The 15,302-nt window shown below is 34.4% G+C and overlaps 1 protein-coding gene across 2 annotated transcripts in view; it reads right to left on the bottom strand.

Moving 5' to 3' along the window:
* Positions 1 to 15,302, bottom strand: part of LOC145662024 (uncharacterized) — a 41,597-nt gene that overhangs the window by 7,486 nt on the left and 18,809 nt on the right. For both annotated transcript variants that reach the window (XM_081727363.1, XM_081727367.1), the window contains exon 2: positions 8,243 to 8,933. In XM_081727363.1, coding sequence (XP_081583489.1) covers positions 8,243 to 8,784 — 542 coding nt within the window. In that variant the 5' untranslated portion in view covers positions 8,785 to 8,933. The remainder of the gene's footprint in view (positions 1 to 8,242; positions 8,934 to 15,302) is intronic.

The following is a 15,302-nucleotide window of genomic DNA, read 5'->3' as shown; positions in this document are numbered from 1 at the left end:
CAAAATATCAAGAACGTAATGAGATTAGATATTTGATTACACAGAAAGTTCTATTATTCAAGTGATGCAATTTAAAAAAAGTGACTTGGCCAAGTCTAAAGAGACATTTTGGCATTACCCGGTGCTAACAAAGAGATAAATCAGGCTGTCCATATAGATAACACTTAGTTTGAAGTTTTGCTACTTACCGTTGATTCATAAGATAGTGTGTACACGTTACTCATTGCTGAAGATATTTACAACGAACATTTTCACAAAGAACAATCGTAAATAAACGTTATTGGATATTTGTGTCAACTCGCGATGTAACATATGAACATTAAACTTTACATCAATTGAAATCTCAGAGAAAAACTTCTGTTTCCATCAAATTTTTATGTGAGAATATGTTAACTTTTTGATAAGGAGAACCATCAAATGCTTACCCTGAATCAAGGTTCAACTTCAAATGATTCTTAGTCTTATGTAGGAGTCTCGACAGAAGGAAACAAACAGATGGTTAGAAGGACCATGGTTTACACACGTACTGATTTCAGTTTCAGAGACTGAACTATGTTCTGTAAGATTACTGACTGAAGGTAATTCATTTTACTTTATTATTAGTAGTCAATTCATCAGGAGATAATATAAAGCCGGGCATTAGTTTTAATATTAACATGATTTACGATCATCAACAGCTTTCTTCAAATATATAGGCTATCCATATAGAAAAGACTTAGTTTGAACTTTTGCTACATACCGATGATTCAAAAGATTGTGTATACACGTTACTCATTGGTGAAGATATTTACAACGAACAACATTTTCACAAAGAACAATCGTAAATAAAAGTTAATGGATATTTGTGTCACTCGCGCTATAACATATGAACATCAAACTTTGCATCAGTTGAATTCTCATGGAAAAGCTTCTATTTGCATCAATATTTTATGTTAGAATAGACCAATTTTTCATAGGGATAACCCCAAATGCTTGCAGTTTATCAAGGTTGAAATTCATATATTTTTTTTCTTACGAGGGAATCTTGACATAAGAAAAACAGATGGGTGAAGTGACCATGATTTAAACACATACTGATAAAAACTTCACATACTGATCTATGTTCTGTAAGATTACTGAAAATTCATTTTATTTTATTTTAGTACTCAGTTCTTTAGGAGATGATATAAGACCTGGAATCAGTTTTAATATTAATATGAATTAACGATCATTAACAGCTTTCTTGAAATATCTAATAATGTGTAAAATTAGAATGATTCCTAAATCAAGCTAGTATGCCATACATAATCAGTATAAGCAAGTACGCCATTCCTTTAATTTTTGTTAGAAGAGATTGGAGAGTTTGCATAGTAACAAGACTACTAGATCTATAAGTAAAATGAGCATTTCTTACAGTAAGTAGACGATTCTAGACATACCTATCTATGATTAATATTACAAATATGTATCAACAAAGTACAGTCGATCCCAAAGGACTTCCATAAAGCGTTCATTAAAGTACACAGTGGGTGAACTCAGAAGTGAGGCACAAACTTGAGAACACCCGAGAAAAATACTTGGCAGTAATTAAGCAACAGAAACATTATGATACATATTATAAATTTCCAAGAAGACGCATTAAAACTTTATTTTTATTCAAGGGCATCTGCTTAATAAAAAGCACATTTCAATTCAAATCAGTCCCTTATGTAAAGATACTGAGAACTTATTTAAAGGCGTTATCTTAGAAGCTAGCAAAGCACGAAGTTCAAAGATACCTTCAGCCATGTCTTCATTTGGGAAGCAGACATGTTTGAAACATTATTTTATAGAGTGTTAGCACGAAGACACTAAATCGGAAGTGTAACTTTGTGCTGTCGGGTGACGATTATGGAAAATGAGCTTAAACGCAGGTTTACGTTCTACTAAGACTTTCGATAAAAAGAACAGCATATTACGCAAATTAATTGCGATATTTTTTCTTAAACAACAGTCCTGAATTTTCCTGTGTCAACAAAGCTTATTTAATTTGATCTTTGTCCAGGTTACTAGCCTAAGTACAAGGGTGGGTAAAAATTTGCCTGTCACTTAATATTCCTTTTATTTTATTTGCAGAGATATCGGAACTTTTGTTGAACGTTTCATAATTCATTACCTAACATTACGTATCGAAAATTGTGATGTGGGCACACGGTCAGCTCTTGTGGGCAAGATTACGACTGATATGGTCATGTATTAAAACAGAGATCCGTAATGGAATTGTAACTTTCTCCATATATGTTGGAAGAGGAAGGTGGCTACTAAGTTGATCAGTGAAAATCGACAAATCAAGTAGTGGAGTTCGTAATCAGGGAACTGCTAAATTATTGCAAAATGTGAGCAAGGTTGGCTTCAACGATTCTTACAAATGAAATGATGGCCATAAGAAAACTTATGGCTCAGGAAAATCTGCGAGGATGCGAGACTAGGGACGACGTTTCTCTTCGCACTTCGCCACAGGGGACAAATAAGTGGTCAAACACTATGATCCAACGATACAGAGACCGCTCATGGAGTGTCTTTACAAATCATCTTCCACTGGAAAGAAATTAAATGTCTGTTGATCAGCGGGAGACGTCCTGCTGACTCTGGTTTTAGGATGTGAATGGAGTCATTGACACCGAGTTGCTTCCTTACTGTACCATCGTGAAGTTAGAACCGTACCTGGAAATTCTTAAAAATTGACTTCTACGTACCTGACAATAGTCTCTCTTCATCTCCATGACAATGCCGCACCCTACAACACGAAGCTGATTACCGACGCATTATTGATTATTGGAAGCACTGTTCTACCACACACCCTATACAACCCTGATATCGCACCAAGCGACCTGGGCATCTTCGCTAAACTGAAGGAATATTTTAAAGGTATCCAACACTTATCAGATGAGGATGTCTAGCCTCAAGTACGATCGTCGTGTCACTCTAAGGACGTGGATTTCTATCATTACGACATGCAGGAAGTGGTGCTCCGTTGGAGGAAGTGTGTGGAAGTAGACGGTGACTGTGGGAAAGTGATGTTCCAGAACGGAAGCCTATACGTCAATATAATGTTCTTTATTTTATTAAATAATGTTTAGTATAACACAAGATATTAACAAGCAAAACTTTCAGCTCATCCCCATACTAATGATCGTCCAAGTCGCCCTCACAATGTAGATGGAGTACGACATTACAGTTAAGTATTCCGTCTCTTTTAGCCAAAATGTCACATCGTGGGTCCTAAAACTCAAAGATTTCATTTCATTTTTCCAACGAACTGGTGATAATCGCAGTCTCTGTCAACGAATTAGTGACAAATGGATTTGCAAAAATGTAAGCCACGAAATTGACTGGGTTGTTGCTTGCAACATGTTATGTGATTAACTGAGTTAATAGTGAATATGCCAGAGATTACCATCTCCTATAAGTGCAGAAAGATTACGTCGTGAATGTGCTCAGGATAATTTTCGAATTGAATACTGCTGGGGTAGAATTCAGTCACCGAACGCTGCCCTTATTTGTTTATTCACCAACCTAGACTCCTTATTAATATGATATAATTGTATTTGCAGGCAGATTTTCGAGGTAAAGAGTCTGAATTACGAACAAAATCTTCTCCGTCAACTGATGAGAAACCAGTGTTATGCTTGCTGTTAAGGATCAAATTACCGCTTTAATGGGCAAACATTGATAGCATTACCATTAAAACTTTTAGTTTGCTTTTATGGTTGCAGCTTGTCTTCCTGATCATAGTTTCGTAATTTTTAAAGTATTTTTGTACATTTGTTAGAAAATACATGGTGATTCTTTCAAAGCAACATTGCCATAAGACAGGTCTATTCCACTCGTTGCCTAAACTTAGGCTTAAATACCATCGTGACAGTCACAAATGAGCTTAGCAAACTCAAAAACTATGGTTAGAACACTAATGTCAGTCGTTTCGGACATTCACTTTTTGCCTGCTTACACTAATGATGATACGTTCTAATCTTCGAGCTAAATGGATAGAGAGTGAGAATTTCATCTCATCGAAGCTAAAAACTATGGATTCGAAACTAATAATCGTCATTTTGAACTAGTTTTACATTTCTTCTCGCAAGGGGTGCTATGGGTGCCTTGTTCCCACAGTATGACTTTAGGAGCATCTTTATTCACCTCAGCAACACGTAAACAACAGATTCGACACTAATGTCTGTCTCTATTTTATTATTTTTATACGTCAATCGTTCTCACCTCCTTAAAGGCCCTACGAGCGTCTTTCCCTCAATGAACTTTTTACCAAATTGTACGTCATATGTGTACGAGTTTGAGAAAATTCTCCGGGGTTCCGGTTATGCTTGAATATATGAATAGTATATATATGACGTACCAGTTATTGTGATACGTATTTATAACTCTCAATATATGAAAGCTCAGAAATTGTTGTATTTTGCAAATATCTATTGTGTTATACCACCAGGTTAACAGTGTTGCCAACCCAATACAAAATTATATTATTTTTCAAATTGCACTATGCCAGGTTATTACGATTTCAGATCTACATGTTAAATGAAAGCATCAATACAACATTTAATATTAAGTGGTACAAACTAAGAAAGCTGTACTGGCACAAATTTCCAAATTTTCGTGGCCTCCATGGCAGTAATCCAGTAAGACAAATGTGGCGATGCATATTCGAAGTGGTCTACCATTTAATACAATAATCATGACAGGACGAATTTCGAATTCAGAGGAACAAAGATACAAAGGATTGACTGTTTATGACTTTTTTGAAAGATTTCATTTTAAAAAACTACTTAGACAGATACTTTAGAGATGATTTTGAATTGATGTGAACATCACAGTAGTTTCATATACCAAATTGTTCTGGAGCTATGGTCAAAATGTCAAAGTGTACTACACTACTTAAATGTACGAGTTCCGAGAACGTATCATAATCCTACCTACCAAAGGTATTGTTGTAATGTTATACGAGTAAACTGAATAAAAAAAAAAAACTACTTTCAAAAGTTTTCACAAATGCGCCAGTTTACGAAATATATAAGGTTTAACTTTCCTTTCCATATCTCCGAAAAGACTTGAAAGACGAAGTTGCTACCAGAAACTTTATTTATTTCATGTCTACTGAAGATCATCTTCGTAATTGGATGTCATATTTATCTAGACACTTTTCGGAAACAAAGTAGTTTGAAAAAGTGAAATATATGTTTACACAGTCCACAGTTGTTTACTTGTTCGAAATACATCATTTGGAGACAGTATTATTTTGAACTAAATATGTTGTATGCAAAAAACTAGTCGACTCACTTGGGTAATTACTGCTTTAGAACTCTCCAAAATTTAGTTGTTTCCTCGTTGGTTGTGACAATATAGCGTTCTTAGTTTGCAACACTTAATAATGAATGTAGTGTTTCAAGGCTTTAACATGTAAATCTGAAATGCATAACATCATGCCTGTCATCTGAAAAAGAGAGCTTTATGTTGTGTTGGCAATACTGCTATTTGGATTATATTGTAGAATATGTCAAACTTCACTTTTAGTTGTCTGCATGATATGACATTTAAGACCCTAGTATATCGACCATTTTAAAATTTACTTAAAGGAATCTAGAAAACTGGTCAAAAGATTTAAGGTCTCAATGCCTACACCAATTGGATATTTTAAACCATATTGAAAATATGTTAAACTTTCGCAACGATGATTAAAATTATGGAACTTTGAAAACTTACCTAAAATACTTCTTGTCTATGAAGATATTTTGTGAATAAAACCAATGAGACAAATCGTAACGTTGAATTTTAGTAATTGTTTAAATGACCAGAAGTGTACCTCACAAAATTTGTAAAATGATCATAATCAATAGCGAGAACAAAAATCACGTTAATTCTTAATGTAAATGTTCAGTGCGCATTAAGATTTATCGATGGGACTTAAATTGCCAGTTGTTTTGCAGTATTAACAATTGTAAAGGCTATTTTTTACATATTGAGAAAATATGCATTTTTCTCTTAGAAAAATAGTGCATTTTGGCAACAATGTGTCAGCAAAAGACTACAATAGGAGTAGATCATCCTCGCAAATATTAGGCAATGTGATTTATCAATAAAATAATAAATTGATTATTTCTGAAAAAAATAAAATAAAAATATATACTCATTTGCATCTGGCAACTCGTACTGGCGTAAAGAAAGGAATAAGGAGTTTTACAATAAGTGTTCAAACAGGCTTCCTCGTTCTTGCGAATACAATTCTATGAGCCTTATGTGTCCCTGGTAATTGCTTCCACTTCGGTTTCGAAGTTTCATTCAATTGTTTTATCGTTCTACAGATGTTTCGGTACGCCTCTCCCTTCAAGAAACTAGAGGGAAAAAAGTCAGGCGATGTGAAGTTTGGAAGGGGCCAGGACACAAGTTTTCGGACACTATTCGATCACTAAAGGACTCTTGTAACATACATAAAGTTTCATTAGAGACATGACACGTCAACCTGTGTTGCTGAAGCCAGCAGTCTCGCTCATCCTCTTTTAATAAGGAAATAAATTCATAATTCAAATCTCCAAAGACAATGCTATCCACAGTTGTATTAAACTATCTGGGGATGAAACGGAACTTCATGTAACGCATATGGATTCTCGGTGGACCAATAACGAGAGTTTTGACTGATTAACTGATTGTGAGTTTAACGTCCCATTCAGCAGCAAAGCTATATGAGACGTGGACCTACTGATTAACGTGGAATTCGAACTACATGAGCTCTCGCCCGGAATCCAACCTGGGTCTCTCACGCCATACGAGAGCTTTTGATATTTATGTGACTATTCTATTAAACCACGTCTCATGGGTTTAAAAGACGTTATCCAATACACCTATCAACACCATTAACTTTAATTAAGGAACTGAACGAATGACAGCAACTCACTCGTGCTCTCTTATAAATTTCCTTAAATCTTATACACCACGAATTCTGTTTGGGTTCATTTTCGTCTTGTGTATGGATCTGTGTGCAGTATTTTCGATAAGCCGAATTAGGCTGCAAGTTTTCAAACAGACTTTGGAGAACTTGTCATTCGTACTTACACATTGTGAAAGATCTCTGCATTTAGTACTGTATGTTTTGCTGGGTAAGGCTTGTCACAAACAGAACTAGTCTCACAAATCGTTGCAGAGGTCGCCATGATTTGCTTTCGTTTGCAACTATTGAGTTGGGAAAGATAACTTGAAATCGCACTATAACCGCTTCATTTAACATGTCTGAGAATAAAACTTAACAATGTGTGTTCTCTCTTGAATGGAACACGGCATTGTAACAGAAACAATGTCAATAATCAACGCAACACAACACTCAATGGAATTCAATAAGCACATGACTCGAAGCCAAATTTCGCTGCGAATAGTGTGATGTACTTTTCTCCCTGGCAGTATGGGTTGCCAGCCTCAGGAGAGTGGTTATTGCATTTTCTTTTTGCAAAATATCAATTTATTATTTTATTGATAAATCAAATTGACCAACATGTCCGAGGACGAGTTACATCTGGGTTAGTATCTTTGCTGGGACATTGTCGCTAGAATGCGCTACTATATTTTTAAAAAATATTTTTATTAAACACGTAAAAAATAGCCTTTACAACTATCAACGCTGCAAAATAACATGCAATTTTTTCCTATCCGACAAATATTGATATGTGTTAAACTTTTATGTAAAGTATTACTGGAATTAATTCTTTCTTCTCTGTTCCTTGCAATTGATTATAAGCAATATGCAAAGTTTTCGAAATTAACTTCTGATCATTTAAAAAATTACTAAAATTCAACGATACAATTTGTCTCATTGGTTTTATTCTCAAAATATATCCATAGACAACGCTAATATTTGTCAAAAAGTCATATCTCTACTATCGTTACTATTGCTAATAAAAAATATATCCGTTCAAAATTTGGGTTGCATTTCTTTTGAGACAACCTGTGTTAACATGCTTTTCTTTATTTATTTACAAAAGAAAAACTTAAAAAAAATGCTTTTATACAAGGCAGAGAAAATACATATATTGAACATTGAGTTGTAGAGGTTATTCTGAAATAATACTGAAAAAATATTATTAAAAAAAACATTCTATGGAATACTCTAATTCATTAATGATTAATATTTCTCATTGATTAACGATCAACAGCAACTTTGTATATATAACTTCTTACACAATACTCATATTGTCACAAATATAAACATACAAATTCAACTGCTTACCTTTGAAATTGGCTTTTATTTGCTCCTTTCAATGTGCAATTTGACGACTTTATTGTTAATTTTGCAAGTGTATCAGTTTCGCGGATTTTCAGTCTTTTAAGACATACTACTGCATCTTTAATTGTCACATCGTTTTCAACTTTAATCTTAGATTTAACTGAATAGATGCCATTTGAAGGTGTAGTATAATTGGAACTTTCATCGTTGATTATATTCTTATCTGTAATTACTGGCAATGCAAGTTTCTTGATTTCCGTGAATTTCATAGAATTTCTTTCCACCGGATTATCTTTAATAGGACAATCATTAATTTTAATTTCGGAGACAATTTTAGACTTCATATCATTTTTCTCAAAGTTTGTTTCATAATTATCTTTCTGATCTCTAACTACTGACAATGCAAGATTCTTCATTTCATGGAATTTCATAGATTTTCTTTCCGCTGCATCATCTTTACCAGGGCAAACATTAATTTTAATTTCGGAGGAAATTCTAGATTTCACATCACTTCGCTCAAAGTTCTTTTTATAATAATCTTCCATGTTGGTGCACTGTAATATTTAATATGGACAGTCTCCTTTAGTACAGTCAATATGATAATAAAAATCAACTATCAATATATATATACTTCAACTATTAACTTTTATTTTCCTAGTCCGTATTCATTTCAAGGAGGTCTACTCAGCAACACCTGTAAGATACATCAAAAGTATATATTTTTCACACATCATCTAAAAGAGAACATTGAACACAATATATATATATCTTACTCACAATGAACATACAATAGTAGGAAAGTAATTGACCAAAATTCTCGTTATAATATAAACTTCTATTAATGAGTTACGTTTTATAGACCTTTACATTTAAAAGTCTGAAAATGTATTCCAATACGTAAATAAAAACACTAAAGCTGAGTTCTTGTACTTTGTAAAAAAATAAATTTACAATTTGTTAAAAACTAATGTTTTCAAATATTATCTCGTAGGAGCTTTTAGTCTTGTTCTGCAGAGCAACCAAAGCAAAATTAATAAAAATTTTTGAGCTGGAAATAATAATAATAATAAAAATAATACTAGCAATCATACAAGAGAGATTCCATTTTAAATTTACAAAAAGCGGGCTGGTGTTACTTTAAAAATTCTAAAAACCCTACAAAGGAAGGAGCATTGAAGATTAAGAACGGAAATTGTTATTAGTTATGGAGAGGGATTTCTAACAGCGTTCAGAAAACAGCAGAAAATTCCATGATTGAATGTGCATTTAAAACTGGAAACTGATCCGTTTCCACCTTTCGGTGTTTACGAAAATGGCTGTTCAAGCAACCAAGGGGACAACGACACATTTCAACTCTGGTAGAGGACCATTTAATAAAGATGAGAGGATAGTATCAAGCTTTAGAGAGTTACATAATAGAATTGTGAACGTGAAAGCGATTCAACCTGCGCAAGTTATGTACAGGGAATGTAGCCAAAAACTGGAAGAGTTTATTCGAACTGATTTTAATTTATTAATTAAGGTATCACTAACTACTCTTTAAACTTAAAATTAGAAATGTATGTTGTTATTAACTAACATGTCTATCTGATTGTGTAAGAAGAGCCTGGACAAAAGTGCGAAGACAGAAAAGCCCAAGTCAAAAGGACTCTGCAACAAAAGACCCCGAGTCAATAATGCTCTGCAACAAAAGGGCTAAGGTATAAACAACCCTATGGTCAAAAAGCCTCAAACGAAAGGAGTGAAATAAAGGATGCACGAGGGGCTAGTGTCCCCTTAGTAGTAATTTGAAGTATTTGTTCAACTTAGTAACAAATAAGAAACCCTAATGGTGATTTTGGTTTTGTTTGGTTGTTTACTCTGCAACAATCGCTAGGACTTAAGTCGGTTCCCATGAAAATTTGCTTCCAACCCTGTCTCTCTGGGCTTGTATTCCGTGACATAGTCCAATCAGACTATATCTATTAATAATTGTCCCCTGAATCTGAACTTATTTTTCACTCGCTGTCATTCGTTTACGAGATAGTGTCTGCTACGTTTGACATTTCTTCTAGCGTAAGAAAGTATCGAGACAAGCACGTAATAAACGTTCGTTTTGTTCTTCACGTTTGTGTTCGTTTGCGAAATATTGTTTAGTGGGTTATAGTAGTAGTAGTAACTCCTATAATAGTACGTATAATATATATGTTAATACTATGTACCTATAATATAATTTAATACATTTAAATAATAAGTACATTTGTTATTAATCGTTACTTTACGATTATAAAACAATAGAATGCTCTTAATGTGCAGTTTTGAATATCCAGTACAGCACAGCGACTTCGTACAAATAGTAGTGGGTGATGACCATGTGTTGTTTGGTCAGAGTATTGTGCTGTGTGGTGTAAATAAAGAAATCGATAGCAACTACATATTATCCAAATTAAGAAATATACGAGATTTAACTTTGCTAGAGCTTTCGTAGGTAAGCCCCAAAATAGAAGGGAATAAGTGTTGTTTACCGACGAATCTAAATTAAACCTGAAGGGATATGATGGTAGAATAGTAGTTTTTTCGACAAGCAAATACAGGGATATGTGTCAAGATTTTCAAGCTTATTGCAGCTTGATTGAAGCAACACAGAGAAGTAACAGTAATGATTTTGGTTATATATCTTTACCAGGTGTTGAAGAGTTACTATGGGTTGATGAGAGTATGGCAAAATAAATATATCTTAACGTTCTTAGAACAAATATTCACTAAAGTGTTAAAAATTGGGAACCAGTTGGACTTCTAACAAGGAGACTTACGGAAGTGTCACTCACCGTTTTGAAAGAAACTTGGCATACTTGTAGAACATCGAAAAATAATCGACACGTATTTTTTTGCTTCGCCAATAATGATTTAAGAGTGGAAACCACCCTTTAAACCTTAGGGGTGAGCTCTAAGCATAGACCTAAAACAACCATTCAATTTAGAAGAAAACATACTGCCTGGGGGTTTTTAGGACACCTTTTTCAGAATCTGACGTCAAAATTACAAAATTCAAAATGCCGGATACAATATAATGATTACAATTACAAAATGTCTCCTGGTTTGAAATTCTTTGCAGTTAGTCAATAACAAGTATAATTGACAGAGATTACTGTGAGGTTACAGAATAATTTGACGCCTCTTTCTGTACTTTGTGAGTATGTGCATCTCCTACTACAGCGTTTACAGAGACACAAACAGTAGAAAGTGCGGTACAGTCAATAAATCTATGACTCACAGCTACACCATACAGCCTTTAATTTCTAAAAATGGTGCTCTGTTATCACCGTTGTTAATTATTTTGCAGGAAAAGAATTGAATATTTGGCCCAATAGTACAAAACAATCTCTTTTAATCTGAATATGTCCTTGTGAAAGCATCAGATTCGGAAAATTAACATCAGAACTTATGAGATCATGATTTCGAGAGGTTTTCCTCCCAGCATCCAATACAAAGTCCATTTTGTTATTAGATCCGTGGAATGGTCACAATTAATCAACTTTTCAACCTATTTTACAAACAAAAGAGTACCTCAAAATAGAAACCTTTTGGTACTGACAACTGGTAGGATTCAGCCTGTGTTGGTCTTTAGGATGTGGAAAAACTTTTCCAGACATTTTACAGATATTCTCATTTACATCTCCGTAATAAAATAATTTAGATCCAAATCACTAATTCATAATCAGTTCTCCCAGATCTGCAAATCTTACTAAATATGCAATAGAAAAACAGCTATTTGGAAGAAGACTGTGCTGCATTTTGCGATGTCAGAGTTATTGGTGTCATAAAGTGAGCATGGTGTAAATAATGTTTATGCATCGTTATGCCATTTTTTTACGTAGTATCATGACTGTGAAGCGTTTTCCAATGTTTATGCCAACTTTTTATTTTTTTACGAAATATCATTACTGTGAAGCGTTTTCTCAAAAAATTCATAATTATAACAATTACAATATGTGAAGTTTTGACTAGTGAGAGGCAAGGGGCTCATTATACATAGCACCACGAATAGGGAAAGGTGCAGAAACACACTTTAGTAGAGCATTCCAAAAATAAAGGTGTTTCAAGTTAATAGAAAGGGACTTCAAATCGGTCTGCAACTTTCTCGTAGTAACTCTGCCAACTATAATTGTTCTTGACTAACTGCAAAGAATTTCAAATCAGAAGATATTTTGTAATTGTAATCAGTATATTGGATCAGCCGTTTCGAATTTTGTAACTTTGACGTCGATTCTGCATTAACTCTCCTAAACCCTCCCTGGCAATATGCTTTCTTCTAAATTGAATTGTTTTCAGTTTATGCTTAGAGCCCACCCCTAACGTTCAAAGGATGGTTCCCACTCTTCAATCATCTTCATTGCCGAAGCAAAAAATACGTGCCGACTAGTTTTCGATGTTCTACAAATGTGCAAAGTTTGATTCAAATCGGTGAGTGACTATTCTGTAAGTCTCCTTGTAAGTTCATCAAGATATTGATTCCAAACGAAATACATGTTGTACGGAAATAGTTATTTTACAACAGCCCAAAAGTGAGCGAAACCACACCCTAGAGTACTGATTTTAACCCCGTTGGAAATCTTCGCAATGCATGGCAACGTAAATTCGGTATGTACAAGTTACGGCGAAAGCTATGAGAAAAGCACTACAACACAAACACAAACAAACAAGAACGCGCAAACATACACATACTAAATTTATATGTTTGGTCTATGTGAATGATAAGAATACAAACCATATTGCACCGATGAATGAAAATAACAACGATTCCACCACAATATTCAAAGCAATGTACTGAGATGATAGCACAAAAAATCAAAACAACCTGACAACAGAAAAAAACTTTCACAATAATGAGTAGGTATAAATACAACAACATTGTCGTGTTACCATGGAGATACCGTAGTGTTTCCAAATGTATTTTTGTGTGTCTAAACCTATTCCCCTTCACACATTGATTAAAAACTCTTCTACGGAAAGACAAACACAGCTGGACCACGTTTGTTACTTTCCAACTACTCAATTTCTAAATCAGTCATTATGAAAAGCGCATTATTACGGTCTCTGTAATATATAGATTATGTATATTTCTTCCGATGTCAACAAATTTCCTACAAAGACCATTAGAAACTCTACAAATTTCAGCTTGAAATTCCAAATCACGGGTCATTGCCCTTGAACTACAGAAGAGCCGTATACAGACTCACTCGCTACCGTCTTCGCTTTCAATTCCACGAAAACCTAGTCCCTGCGGCGACAGGGAGGTGGACCGGTTGTTGTTACATGTAACCTTACTTCTATTTCCGTAGCAATCTTGTCAAAAGGACAGAGCTGTATCAATAGGTGGAAAAAGAAAAAAGAATATTCATTACTGTGGCAATGACGTTAGGCCTAGTGGAACAATGTTGTGCTAGAATGTTGAGAAACAAGGAGAAGTGCGATTATTTTTAAAATAACTAGTTTGTAAACATTTGAACATACAATCTGATTCAATCAGTGATAAAATAATTCGATTCCTTCATCGTTCTGTCAAGTGGTCGCTTTGATTCTTCTTGCTATGGCAGTTTGCAACAATGTCGTCAACTTACACGATGTTAGATCTGTCAGAGCTCAAGTTATGATGTCCTTAGAAAAGTAATGGATTGTCCTGATACTTCTGTCTACTACATACAAATGTCAAACATAGCACACCTACCCTGAAAAAGAATGGTGATAGGTAAAAAGTAAATCCAGATTCTCGTTTCTGGGAAGATTCAAGCCTCAATAGATGTGCCATACTAATATCCATTTAAACATATTGATAGCAAATGTGGCAAACCCAAGATGGCCAGCATGATGTTCATGACTCATTCAGTACAGTTTTTGCATCAATAGCCAACAATTATTTTTTTTCTGTCCCCGCGTTAGTCTGTAGTAATATTTTTGGCTAACTCTATATAGAGACTCACATGTATGTTTTTTTTCAGACAAATAAATCCCGTACTGTCTACAGAATATCTTTCATCTAATGAGCATTTTCACACTTCGCAGGCTTTTGACGTGGGGCTCTTTGTACCCGGGTTGTTCTGTTTTTGTCCTTTTTCTACGGGCCCTTCCGATGTGACACTGACGTCCACACTCTTACTTAATGTAGTTTAAGCACCAATATCAGTTACATCGTTTTCCTTTTCTCAGTCGACATGTTTCGTTATTAATTATCTTTCCAGATACTTTTGCTAAATGCAAATGTCAAATGTAACGCACAATTTCTCGTAAATAAATGAAGATAAATTAAAAAGACAAGTTCACATTCTCATTTGTGGGAAAATTCTAGCCTAAGTTGATGATTCAAAACTACCCTTATCCATTCAAAAAAAATTGTATGATATCCAATACTTCAAAATCAAAGGTACCTGCCATAAGGTTCATGATCCATTTAATGTACTTATTACGTCAATACCCACTTGAAATATTTACTTTTTCTGCATTCACGCGTATCGTTATTACTGGTGTATCTTGGTATTTTTGACCAATCCTGTATACAAATACGCATTAATGTTATTTCAAGAGAAACGAAACAGGTACTGTATAAAAATACTTTTCATCCGATAAGCATGTTTATACTTCTCAGCTTATCAGGATATACCTTAAGCTTTTTCTCTGATGCGGGGCTCTTTAGAACCGAGCTCTTTAGACGCGGGGACGTTTTGCCTCGGGCCTATTCTCTCCTCGTTTCTTTATCGAGGCTCTTTTGACCTGATACCTATTCCTTTATTCAATGCAATATGCACCAATATACACTTTCAACCTTTTCCGTTTAAGTGTATCGTTATAAACTGCGTTTCTAAATATGTTTATCTACTGGCTAAAAATGTGAAACGTAGCACACTCAATCTAGTAAACGGGTGACGATAAATAAAAGATAGTGATTCACATTCTCATTTGTGGGAAGATTCTACCTAAAATTAATCTGAAAAACATACCCCTTTCTATTAAAAAAATATATTGTGATACGAAATACGTCGGAATTGAACGTAGCTGTCACAGTCACGAGATTGATGTCAATTCAATG

The sequence above is a fragment of the Thermobia domestica genome, chromosome 1 (assembly GCF_964235325.1).
Source record: "Thermobia domestica chromosome 1, izTheDome1.hap1.1, whole genome shotgun sequence".
Classification (NCBI taxonomy): domain Eukaryota; kingdom Metazoa; phylum Arthropoda; class Insecta; order Zygentoma; family Lepismatidae; genus Thermobia; species Thermobia domestica.
Note: the sequence above shows the minus strand (reverse complement) of the source record. Positions and strands in the feature narration are given on the sequence as shown.